This window comes from Sinocyclocheilus grahami, unplaced genomic scaffold, assembly GCF_001515645.1.
Source record: "Sinocyclocheilus grahami isolate Dianchi unplaced genomic scaffold, SAMN03320097.WGS_v1.1 scaffold743.1, whole genome shotgun sequence".
NCBI lineage: Eukaryota > Metazoa > Chordata > Actinopteri > Cypriniformes > Cyprinidae > Sinocyclocheilus > Sinocyclocheilus grahami.
Genome location: NW_015505922.1, coordinates 169,898 through 182,821, shown reverse-complemented (window position 1 = coordinate 182,821; position 12,924 = coordinate 169,898). Strand labels below are relative to the sequence as shown.

General features: G+C 33.1%; 1 protein-coding gene across 1 annotated transcript in view; it reads right to left on the bottom strand.

Annotated features, from left to right (window-relative positions):
• Window positions 1–210: 210 nt before the first annotated feature.
• The window catches only part of LOC107560792 (glypican-5-like), a 157,828-nt gene continuing 145,114 nt past the window's right edge, over window positions 211–12,924 (bottom strand). Inside the window, exon 8 of the mRNA XM_016245060.1 lies at window positions 211–989. Within this exon, the coding sequence (XP_016100546.1) occupies window positions 847–989 (143 nt within the window). The 3' untranslated portion in view covers window positions 211–846. The remainder of the gene's footprint in view (window positions 990–12,924) is intronic.

Here is a 12,924-nt window from a genome sequence, read left to right as displayed (position 1 = left end):
GTAACTAATGTAAACAGATGCACGGTTTGATTGAAGACATTTATTAGTAAATGCTTAAATTAACATTAACCTTAAGATGAATTAATGCTGTAGAAGTATCACTCACTTTTAGTTCATGTTTACTAATGCTAACAAATGAAACCTTACTGTAAAATGTTGCTATATTTAAAAAGTGATCATATTTTCCAGCATTCAACTTCATGTGGCAGATGTTTAGTTTCATCAGCCGTTTAATGTCACTCTGTAACCAAGAATAAATACATTGTAAATCAACACATCTTTATACACTTTGCGTCGTACGCCATTTCAGATGGAAAGAAACAACAACAGTACATTTAAAAATGCTGAAAAAAGGAGGTCATTTAGGTACATGGTACCGAGACGTATTCATAAATCAGTATGTGACATCAGAAATATTGCATCATTTCTATAAAACAAAAAACGTGCCGTGCTCATTTCAGCTCAACTATTTTTCGAATATACATCATTAAAGAATTAAATTCATTATTTTTTCTCTGAATGTGTTACTCTGAACCCTGTAGAAAAGGCATTATTGAAGGCAGTAAAGTGTTGGCAGAATATTTAGTAGCCTATGATTTATGTTTATGATAGAAACATTTTGTGATTAAAAAGGTTTATGAAAGGACAGTTTTGTTTCTTATTTTTCACTCTCAGCTCCTCCTCAGTTCTCAATGCATCAATTTTTACGATCCGTTTCCATTCGAGAACATCTCCTCGCTGGAATTTCACTCTCGACGTTTTAAAATCTGGCACATTTTCTTTTCTTTCTAAGAAACAGTGTGAAAAGCAGTCTTGAGACTGGGGTTCAGACCCAGTTGGCTGCCGTTACCCTGACAACAGCGCAAACGCGCATATCCAGACCAGAGCCAGCGGGACGGTTTGTGTTCCTCTCGTGCCAGAATTCATCTGATCAAAGCCTTTGCTTTGTGGGCGATGGTATCGGTGAATGTTGGTATTTTCCGGTGTCACTGCAAGAGAAAAGAGAGAAAAATTTAAGTCGTTCCACCAGACGTGAACTGATCAGATGGGTTTATTCGAAGCATGTGTTTTCATTGTGATGAGGAATGAGGATAGCTAGATCAAAAACAACATCACTATCAAGTGTTCCTGGGAAGTTCCTACTTTTGAGTCGTAACTGAGTAGTGATGAAATGATCACGTTTTCAAAAACAAATGCACACAAAGAACTGTTAATGAACAATAGCAAAAAAGCTAATCACAAAATGTATTTGGTTTATGAGGCAATATGATTGGATAACTAAAATGGTTTTCCCATGATTTTTTCACACCTGATGCGCATAATTTGACCATCGTTTAGTGCTAAAAATTGGCCTGTTTCCAAGCCATCTGAGATGTAGATGAGTTTGCTTCTTCATCAGATTTGGAGAAATGTAGCATTAACGTGCTCACAAATGGATGCTCTGCAGTGAATGGGTGCCGTCAGAATGAGACCCCAAACAGCTGATAAAAACATCACAATAATCCACAAGTAATCCACACCACTCCAGTCTATCAATTAATGTCTTGCGAAGAGAAAATTTGCAAGTTTGTAAGAAACAAATCCATCATTAAGACATAACATTAAAATGTTGCTTCTGGCTAAAATATGAGTCCTCTATCTATCTTTACTTTCTCCAGTAAAAAAGTCATTTTGTCTGAATCAGGAGAGAAATATGCACAGCTTAAGCACAATTTACAAGAGAAAACAATCCTTAAACAGCTCTAAACAAATATGTTGGTGGATTTTGATGTGAGAGACAACCGGAGATGGGCTTTTTCATTGGAGGAAGCGTTATTACGGATAGAGGACTCACATTTTAGTTGGAATCAACAGTTTGAAGTTAAAAACATCTTAATGATGGATTTGTTTCTTACAAACACACACAGCTTTTCACTTCACAGGATGTTCACTGATGGACTGGAGTTGTGTGGATTACTTGTGAATTATTGTGATGTTTTTAATCAGCTGTTTGGACTCTTATTCTGACGGCACCCATTCACTCCATTGGTGAGCAAGTGACGGAATGCTAATCTGTACATTTCCCAAAATCTGTTCCCATGAAGAATCAACCTCATCTACATCTCGAATGGCCTATGGGAGAGTAAATATTCAGCATTTTCGTTTTGGAGTGAACTGTTCCTTTGAAATAACTGAATGCATGCATGCCCTAAATCTTAAAGTTGGGGCTCAAATGTTTCCCAATTGAATTTAAGACATTGTTGGCTTGCAAAGAATAATTAATAATCACATTCCAACATGGCTTGAAGAAAACATCATGCAACTGGTTAGTTGCGAGTTGAAACCATTTTTCAACAAAAAGGATGTGTATGTTTTCAACATACATTCAGCGTATCCATCTGGGTTTTGAAATCTCATTCAAATGGATGTACATAACGGATGCTGTCATGTATATAACAAAGTGCACATGCATAGTTTCCCAGCGTTCCTGCCAGAGGAGCTTCACCAGCCAAAAACTACAAGCGTCCCTCAGCTCTGAAATATTTCCAACCAATTTGTTTGTACGTTGCACGTACTTTTTTAACCCTGAAGAATCATTCAAGACAAGAACTGCTCACATTTCTTGCCATTAGACTGCTTGGGAATATTTATGTTTGAATTTGCTTGGCGAAACAGAATCCATTAAAAACGCAGTACTAAAGGATCTATACATATTCAAAGTTACAAAAGGAGCATACGGGTCAGCGAAATCCACTGACATGTCTCCCTCAAGGAGCCACAAATCATGGTTGAGCTTTTGTCAAATAAATCTGTGTGGACTAAAATTAAGCAGATATCGATTCTCTGCTCTGATGTCCCCAGAGGGCCATTTAAAAGGGCTGATCGGAGACACACGTGGGATATTTGGCAGCCCGCTGGTCCGACTCAAGACATCGATCCTCGTGCATCTTCAGAAGCGGCTCAATGAGAAGCGCTCGCATCCGATGTGACACTTGTGAGGGAAAACATGCCAGTGGCAGTCGAGGCACAAATCCTGCTCGTGCTGGGGCTCTTCAAAGTCCAGTGCAGCTTTGAGAAGACGCAGAGCAAACAAAGATGAACAGAAAGGACCGAGCGTCTGATCTACACCACCTCTGATTCTGACAGACCTTCACAACAGAAGAACAAAAGCAGATGTCTTTTTGGAAACCGACTATGGGATCTGACAAACAACGACCTCACATGATTATGTCAACTTTTAATATGCCTTCTTTGACATTTATGTTTGCAAACAATGAATTCTAACTATCACTGAAAGTTAAGATTTAATAATTGTTCATGCAAATTATAGATGTAAACTCCTTTAAAATAAATAATATATTTATAAAATATAAATATATAATAAATAACATAATATAATAAATAATAATATATTAAATAAATAAATACATATATACATACTATGGCAGTACCATGTACATTTTATGTCTATATATATATATACTGTATGTGTGTGTGTGTGCAAGAAGTTCTGCAAGTTGTATAAATAAATACTTTATAAACATTAAGAAACTATTTATATATAATTACTACATGTTTGTAATATATTAAAATATTCTTAATAGTTTTAAATATAAATAACAAAACATAAATAATATTGTATTATATTATTATATATTACCATATATATATATATACATACATACAAGACAGTGTCTGAAAATTATTTAATATAAATGTGTAATTTTTTATTTATCAGATCGTATGTAACTACAAATCCAGATTATACATAATTCACAAATATACTTATCATTTTAATAAAACTATGTATTTATATATAATCTGATAAAAAAAGACTTATAAATGAATATAAACAAACTATATATATATATATATATATTAATTATAGATATAAGAAATTAATTATAAATGTATACCCCACACACACGTACTTACAGTATAAATATTAATATTAATAATACAATATTTGTAGATAATGCTAGAATAGTAAATATTATACAATAATATGTAACAATATATTGCATACATATATATGTATGCAACAATTCATGTAATATTTTACAAAGGGAGGAGAAGACTCATCTCACATCTCCGGTTGATGTCAAGTGCTGTGTGTCCAATCAAACGTGACGATATCTGAGCAAATTAATCTGTCACTCAGTTAAATCAGACAGATGCCAAGATGGACAGGTTGCGTGACATGCTCTCATCCTCAAAAACTGCACAGAGTTAAACACAGACAATTACGGTTCCGCGCTGAGACGTCGCTTGATGTCCAAAGCAAAACCAGAGCCACTTTAACAACATGTTTGGCTTGACGTCTAACAATTACGATCACACAAATTCAAGCCAATCTCTGCAGTTAGTGCTCTGATGCAGCATGCGTGACTGTTGCGCAGCTGTGTTGGTCATTAGGAGCGCTGGCCTGATTCCTCCGTCCCTCTGGACCCGTGTCAGGAAGACAAGAGTGATGACCCGTCTCCTCCCATGCATCCCTGCTTTCCTCCGTCTCAGCACAGCGGCGCAGGAAGACCGAAGATTGGCAGGCGTAATCTGAGAGCTCCTGCTGATTACTTTCTGGACACGGACAGAATGCATATCGGGCCGAGAGTAAAGACAAACGCGCTCAGATGAGCCCAGGGAAGCCAATAATGACAAATGCATCTCAGTGCCTGGTTAAAGGCCCCAATCAATATCTTTCCAATTAGAATTTAGCTCAGGAGTCTGAAGGAATGGCCCATGTGATCGCTTTTAATCAGCCATTAATCAATTAAAGTCACATTTACATTTGTCCATTCTAAACGTACAAAATGCATGTTTTGAAGACACATTGGGCCACAGTGCGCTTTGTGACCTGCTTTGGATGGACTACAAATTACAATTAACATTTTAACATTTTTACTGAATGCTGCAAAGTGACATCTGCACAAGAAAATCTTAGTATTTAATGTGCAAAACAAGATTTTTGCAGTTGGATTAGCTAAACTTTGCATAACAATAATAATAATAAAGAACCAATACTAAATAATTGTTATAATGATTCGGAATATTAAATTACATTATTCATATTTAATAACTGCAACAACAACCACAACGTTTATGATTAATTGTCAATATTAATAATGTTTACAATTATTAATAATTATTAAATAGATTCAAATTAACTAGTATTAATAATTACATGAATTAAATTATTAATATCATTACATGATTTAATTATAACAACAGCAACAACAAAAAACACAGCAAAATTTATTAATTATTATTAATACTAAATAATTATGAAAAATAAGAACAGCAACTATATTTTTATTGATTACTAACACCAAATAATTATTAAATAATTATTATTATAAGTATTATTAATACAAAATAATTATGAATAAGAAAAACAGAAAAACAACGAAAACATATTTTATGATTAATCATTATTAATAAAGTACAATGTTTAATTATTTACAGTATATACATTATTTATACTGTATATCAATTATTATATTTAATACATTTTATATTTAACAATTAATTAAATTTGAAATTAATTATTATGATTATAAATACATGCCAAAATTTTTTTAATAAAATAAATACTAATCCAATACTAATTCTAGTCTATTTTCCCTTGTCATATACACTTTAAACATGTCTCAAAAAGTGACAAATGACCAACAAAAATAAAAGAGCCTAGCATTTGAGAAACTCTGACTATGTTAGCAAAGAGAAGTGTTTTGCTGTGCTTCTGTAGCGATACAGTGCTCTCTGTGTATGGTTAGACAGTGAACCTGATGGCTTTTTACCCCAGCTGATTCTCTCCAGCCTCTTCAGGGACAGAAATGCAAAAACACGTGTCTGGGTCGGCCTAAACAAACGCCATAAAACGAGCATTAGCGCCAGAAGAGGCTCAGATAATGCAGCAAAGACAAAGTTGGAGGCTGATGTAAAATCAATGCAAGTTAAATCTCTCGGACCTCAGAGAACAATGATCAATAACACAACCACCGGGAAGAAAAAGAGCAGAATAAAGAGGCAGTCGAGGGTGGGGATGGAGGAAGTGAGCTGTGTCTTACTCTACTGTACGTGCCAATTCAGTTTCCACTCTTAAACACAGAGAAACATGCATGCAAACCTTTCATTTTAAATATGCAAATGCATTAACGCACTCAAGTTTGTCATCTCACAACTCACTTTTTTTTTGTTTCACACATGCATAACCGTTCACAAAAGTGAATTTCATGGGAGCAATGTAAACGTTTCCAGCACTGCAACTATAATCCCAAAAACTTCTTTGTTGATGATGAATTTATTCATATGTTCTACATTAAATAACGTGCCAGAAATGAAATCAGTGTGAAACGCAGAACAAACCGGAAAGAAACTCCACAACTGTGAACATTTAGATACGCAGGAGTAATTGAGCCAAACGAACAAAACACAAACAGCATAACCCTTCCAGAAATCATGTTCCATAGCTGAGAATGAAATCATTTATGACCCAATTCTAAGGCTGTGATGACATCCAGATTCATGTTAACAATTTGAGTTTAAAATGCAATTACATGTCCATTATATATATATATATATATATATATATATATATATATATATATATATATATATATGCGCATACATTATATACATAATTATTTAATAACAACAGCAACAACAACCACAACTATTTTATTATTAAATACTATTATTATTAATACTAAATACTTAGTAAATAATATAATTACATTATTTAAAGGGGGTCATAGGATGCCCCAAAGAATCATATCAACTTGTGGAAAATGGGCATCATATGACCCCTTCAACAATAATAAGAGCAACAATTATTAATTATTAATATAATTAATGAATATGACAAGGGGAAATAATACATAAATTAATTGAATACTTATTTATTATTTATTAATAATAATGTTTTAATTTAACAAAATCATATTATTAACTATTAAAATAATTGTTACATTTTAATTACTAATTTTATAGTAAAATCAAGTATTTTAAAATACTAAAAACAATATATGTCTTGCTATTTATGTAAATTTTTGTCAAAATAATTGGCCTCTTTTGTTGTATAAAAAAATATATATTTATTTATTTAGAACCTGTATAAAAAGCTGTGTAGAATTTGATCTACAATGAAAACCACTGAAAACACTGATTCTCTGATTTGACAGTTTGAATAAATACAAATTAAATATATATATAATAAAAATTATCTTTAACTCTCATTTACTTGTCAATATGATTGCTTGCTTATTTATTTATTTATTTTAAAACCTTTGATAAACCTGTTTAAAATTTGATCTACAATGAAAACCATTGAAAACTCGACATTGACAACCGTAAATAAATAATTAAATAAATACTTTAATTCCCTTTTGCACCAATTTATATATAGTTTGAGTGACAGTTATATGTCACAAAGAGTGAAGTGGCACACGGACTAAACTCATCAACCTTCAGCTTCTCCACCCTGAATAGCGCTCGGTTGCTTTTGTGTTGGCGTCTGAATGGAAGTGCTGTGAGTGTTTTTTTTTTTTTCCAGCTGAGCTTATACTCTCTGATTCTACTGACCTTAAGAGAACAGCAGTGCTGGTTCCCAAAGCACAATCCCAGCATCTCACTACCATCTGTGTTCTTAAGATATACACTCAGATTGTGCTTGTTTTTCATCCTTTCACATTGCCAATACAAATGTTAACATTTAACAAATGTAAAAAGCGATCAGTTGACTTTACTTTTACTAAAAAAAATAAAATAAAAAATTTTTAGGCAATTCGTTGCCTAAAAACTATTACGTACATAAACCATGCATGAAATAAATAAATTAAGTGAACTTGACAATTCTGAGTTACACTGACAAATAGCAGTTTGAAAATGTGTTGTGTTCACTTTTTATTTTAAAGGGGTTATATGATGCGATTTCAATTTTTCCTTTCTCTTTGGAGTGTTACAAGCTCTTGGTGCATAAAGAAGATTTGTAAAGTTGCAAAGACTAAAGTCTCAAATCCAAAGAGATATTCTTTATAAAATTTAAGAGTCAACCACACCTACCTAAAACGGCTCGTTCTAACACGCCCCCACCCGTCACACGCTTGAGGTATTCAGCCAATCACAACACACTGGATAGCTGGCCAATCACAGCACACCTCGCTTTTCAGACACAATAATGTACATTATGTGGAAAATAATGTGTTTTTTTAACCTTAACCCGCATAAACACATTGCATTACACCAAATACACAAAATAATGTTCTTTTTAGCAACATCATATGACCCCTTTAAGTTGGACTAACTTGCATTAATTAAATTGCAATTACTTAAAAGTGTGACTCTACTTAATTTAAAACTATTAAATTAATCTGAGTTCTGTCTACTTAGTTAAATTGAGGAAACCCGTTGCCTTGAAAAAAAAGTAACCACAAATTAATAAGTGTAATTACTTTTGACTAATTTTATCTTATTTTATTAATTTCTTTAAAGTTGAAAATTGTATGCTACTAATACAATTCTTGAAAATATTAAATTGTTCAAAGCAGACTGCACAAAAACATTTTTCATGGGCAGAAAGTGGCACATTTTCAAAGTTTCATCTGCACTGCATTATACAGCAGAGAAAAGCTCAGTTATACATCTATTAATTAGAAAGTATGTAACAAGCTTAAATATTTACCATCAACCATATCAGCTGCTAGAAAACAACAAGCCAACCTATATTCAGCAGACTGAGGCTTGTTAATGAAGACAGAGAACAAGAGGAGAGACAGAATGAGAAGGGGAGCAGCGGAGCGCTGCAGGAGGGAGTGGAGATGAAGCCACCTGAGAGCCTCTCGCTCGCCCACTCCACGGCCCCTAGAGTCCTCGCTCTATTCATTCACACGGCCTCGCCGCAGTCAAGTATCACGGCACACCGATGCGCTTTGTGTTCTGTGTGTGCTGTGATTCTGTTCATTCTGCTCCAGAGGTTCTGTGTTGATACGCCGTTTACTCTAACTATTAACACCTTCACATTCTTAAACATTTTTTTAAATTGAAAAAGCTTAAAATGGGAATAAAAAAAACTTAAAAGCTTAAAAATTAGAGAAATACTTAATGTACTAAAAGTAGTCATACTAAAATTAGAATACAGTAATATTAAAATATGTATTTATTAAATATATAAAAAACGATTAACATAATAGAAAAAAATACAATTACTGAAACTAAAACTATAACATAAAAATACCATAATATTAAAAATATATATATATTTTTAAATATAAACATAAATAAAACAATAAAACGGACAAAAGCACATTACAAAATTAACAAGTTTGGTGTATTATAAAACAATAATGAAATAAGTTGAAATAATGCAATTACTAAAAAATAAAATACAGTAATCTTAATAATAATAAAAATTATTATTAAAAAAAATTATAAAATGACAAAAACTGACAAGCACATTACAGACTTGGTAAACAAAAAATTGAAATGACAAAAATAAAAGTTATTTTAAAATTAGGGCTGTCAATCGATTAAAACATTTAATCGCGATTAATCGCATGATTGTCATGAGTTAAATCGTGATTAATCCCAACTTAATCTCACATTTTTATCTGTTCTAAATGTACCTTAAATTAATCCTTTTCAAGTTTTTAATACTCTAATCAACATAGGCATGGACAAATATGAATGCTTTTTGCAAATGTATGTTTATTATTAGTGAAACCATATTCAACATAGACCATGAAGACTAGACATGTTTCAAACGGTCATAGATGTTTTTCAAAGAACTTGTTCATGTCTATTAGACACATGAAAAAAAGAACAAAGCAATAACAGGTTCCCATTACTTCTCTTTCTTTGCACTGAGCAATACTTACACGAGCCTGTTTACATTATTTGCACAACAGGGCAGCTCACTTCTTCTGAACATGCAAAATGTACATTTATTATTTATTATTACATTTGCCTCTCTGTGCCCACATACTGTAATTTGATGCAGCCAAATTATCAATAAAACTATTTTCATTGACATATTTTACTGTTTCTGTTGTCAGACAACGGAATGAATATGAAATAGTGACTGAAACGCGGCCCTTTAAGACTACATAAACAGCTCTCCCTTCCAAGATGTTATATGAAATGTTTCATATTTAGAGTAAATAGAAAGTCATTTCCTGCATTATTTCCTTTGCATAATTATTCCATGTCCAGAGTCCAGAATCCACAGTCTAGGCAAAACTTTCTCATTAACCGTGTTGTTCAAGTGTATACATGAAAAAAAAAATACCTGTAATCAAACACGCCTGCTAAAACATTTCCTACATGATTCTATATTATGTGTATTAATGCATACAGTATGTATCCAAACTAAAAGACACTTAAACTGTCATTTACTGTCAAAACGAGGGCAAATAGACAGTTTCTCAGTCTATCAGTTGATAGCTAATGCTTTCCACTCGTGGCCATTTTTAAACTCATCATAAAATCACCCTATTATCACCTGTATTAAACCGCAGTAAAAACAACAGATTCTTTTCTGGTAATTTTAACACATCTGCAGTTCACACTTACAGCAGCTTTCCTTCTTTCCTTCTTTTATCAAATATCACCACCCTTCACACATCAGCACCACAATGCCGTTAAAACAAATGTTACGGCATCTTTAAACAGCTGTCACAGAAATATATTGACACAGTTAACGAATCTCAAACTGTTCAAGAAATACTTTGACTAATTTCTTAAGTGCTTTTGTTTCAGCAGCTGTCTAAAGAGTTTGACACATGATGGGAAAAATAGCATTACATTTACATACAATGCTCTATTTGTGATCGTGTTGATATTGTTAACTGAAACAAACTATTAAAATTTCAGTAAAATAATTTAAAAAAAAATTAAGCTAAAATAAATAAATACATATTTTATGAAAATATTAAACTAAAACTAACTGAAATAAGTACTAAATTTACTAAAAAAAATTAAATTAAAAATATATTAAAATTAACAAAAAAAACATACAAACAAAATATAAATGAGAAAACTACATTACAAAATTACTAAAACTTAATATTAAAAACTAAAAGACAAAAATGAAAGCTAGTTCAAGTATAAATAACTATTATTGTAGTATATGAAGAATACTAAAATAACAGTAGGCACGTTTCCATTACAGATTTGCACAAAACTTTGGCGATATTTTCTGAATGTCGATAAAAAAGTATTGCAAAATGACGGCGTTTCCATTAACCAATGTTATGCGGCTAAAACGTAACCCTTTGCCTCTCGCGATAAGTCATGTCAATGGATTTTGGTGGGATTTTGACGGATTTTGGCTATATTTTTTTCAAAGGAGCATCCTATTTTACTCAAAAAAAAAAGTCACATTACATAAGCAAAATGGAAAAAGTTTCCTATTTTAAATAATTATAAATAATGTCCCTTGCATTTCATAATTATTCCATGTCGAGTACACAATTTAGGCAATATTATTTTCATTAACCAGCTTGTTCATGTGCAAGAAATCCCTAATAACATACACATCTAATTCAATGAGCCGTGACAGACAGACGATGCAGTTTTCCCCCTCATGTAAAAAGCATGCCGTTATACAGCCATATCTCACGTCTACTCGTGTGATATTGCATTTATACAACAGTTTGACGGAACAAGTGTGTAAATACATAAAAAAATAACAACGCAGTGTCTTTAAAATCCCTCTTCTGTGTGAAGTCCAAGCCTCTGTTACTAATTCCAAAACGTCACTTTAGAACTAGTAACGAAGGAATGTCGAGCTGCTTCATTAAACGCTTATTGTATTACTGTAGTAAAAGTGGTGTATTATGTGTAGTTAGAGTATTATGAGAGAGAGAGCGATTGACCTGCATCTGATCCAGCATTCATTCTTCAGATCAATCGCATATTCAGAATTAGTTTAAAAAGGCCTGTAGTATCCTTTCATCTGTTAAGGATGATTTCTGATAACAGCGCTGCTCAGTGCATATTGGCAGCGTATAAGCTGGTTTTGAAAGAAAAAATTACTTCCTTGTTAAAAACTGCGCTTTAGTAATTTTTCATTTTAAAAGTCTTTACTGCTGACTCGTAAAACAGTCTCTTGTCATCGTCTAATGGCGGAACAATGAAGAATCACCATTATGAATACACACACACACCTTTCCCAATAATACATACTATTATTTATATAAAATATTATTTCTTTCATATTCTACAGTCTACAGTTAAATGCTGAGAACACAAATTAAATCACACATTCAACAAACAGGCTTTTCAATGCATTCATGTTTTTAAGACATCAGACACCAGCTCTGAAGAAAAGGTTTCCCCAACGGAAACCGTGACATTCAAGTGCACTCATCTCTTAAATGCAATCATTCTGACATGACTTGAAGTGTCTACGGGGGTCTAAAAGCCCGACAGCAGGAAAAAGCAGTTCTGAAAGGCTCCGCGTTCGAAGGCCACGCTAAAAACAAGGACCTTCAAAGGCTCTGACCCTCCAAAAGTGGGGAAGAGCGGGAAGGTTGAGTGGCAGAGGAAAGCAGAGACGTTGCATCTTTCATGAGATGTGCTTCCTGGCAGAAGTAATCCAGGTCAAACCAGATTGACTTCCCCTGATACCGGCGCTGGCAACCCCTCCTAATCAAAAATCACATCGGACCGCAACCATCTGGGTTCAGCTCCCAGCGCTCTCGTTCAGATGAACTCAACACAAAGAACATCACATTCATTTGTTGAAATAAAAGCACCTGTGCACGTATCTAATGAATTGCTATTGCACTTTTTTTCTGGACGCCGACAGAATCCAAAGCATTTGTCTTTACTCCTGTGGTTTGAAAAGAGCACGTCTTTATTTTGCTCATTGTCAACTCTCATTTCTAATTTAGCGCGCTATAAAGTCTGTTTGATTTTTTTTTTCAATCTTTTCCGTTTTTTTTTTTT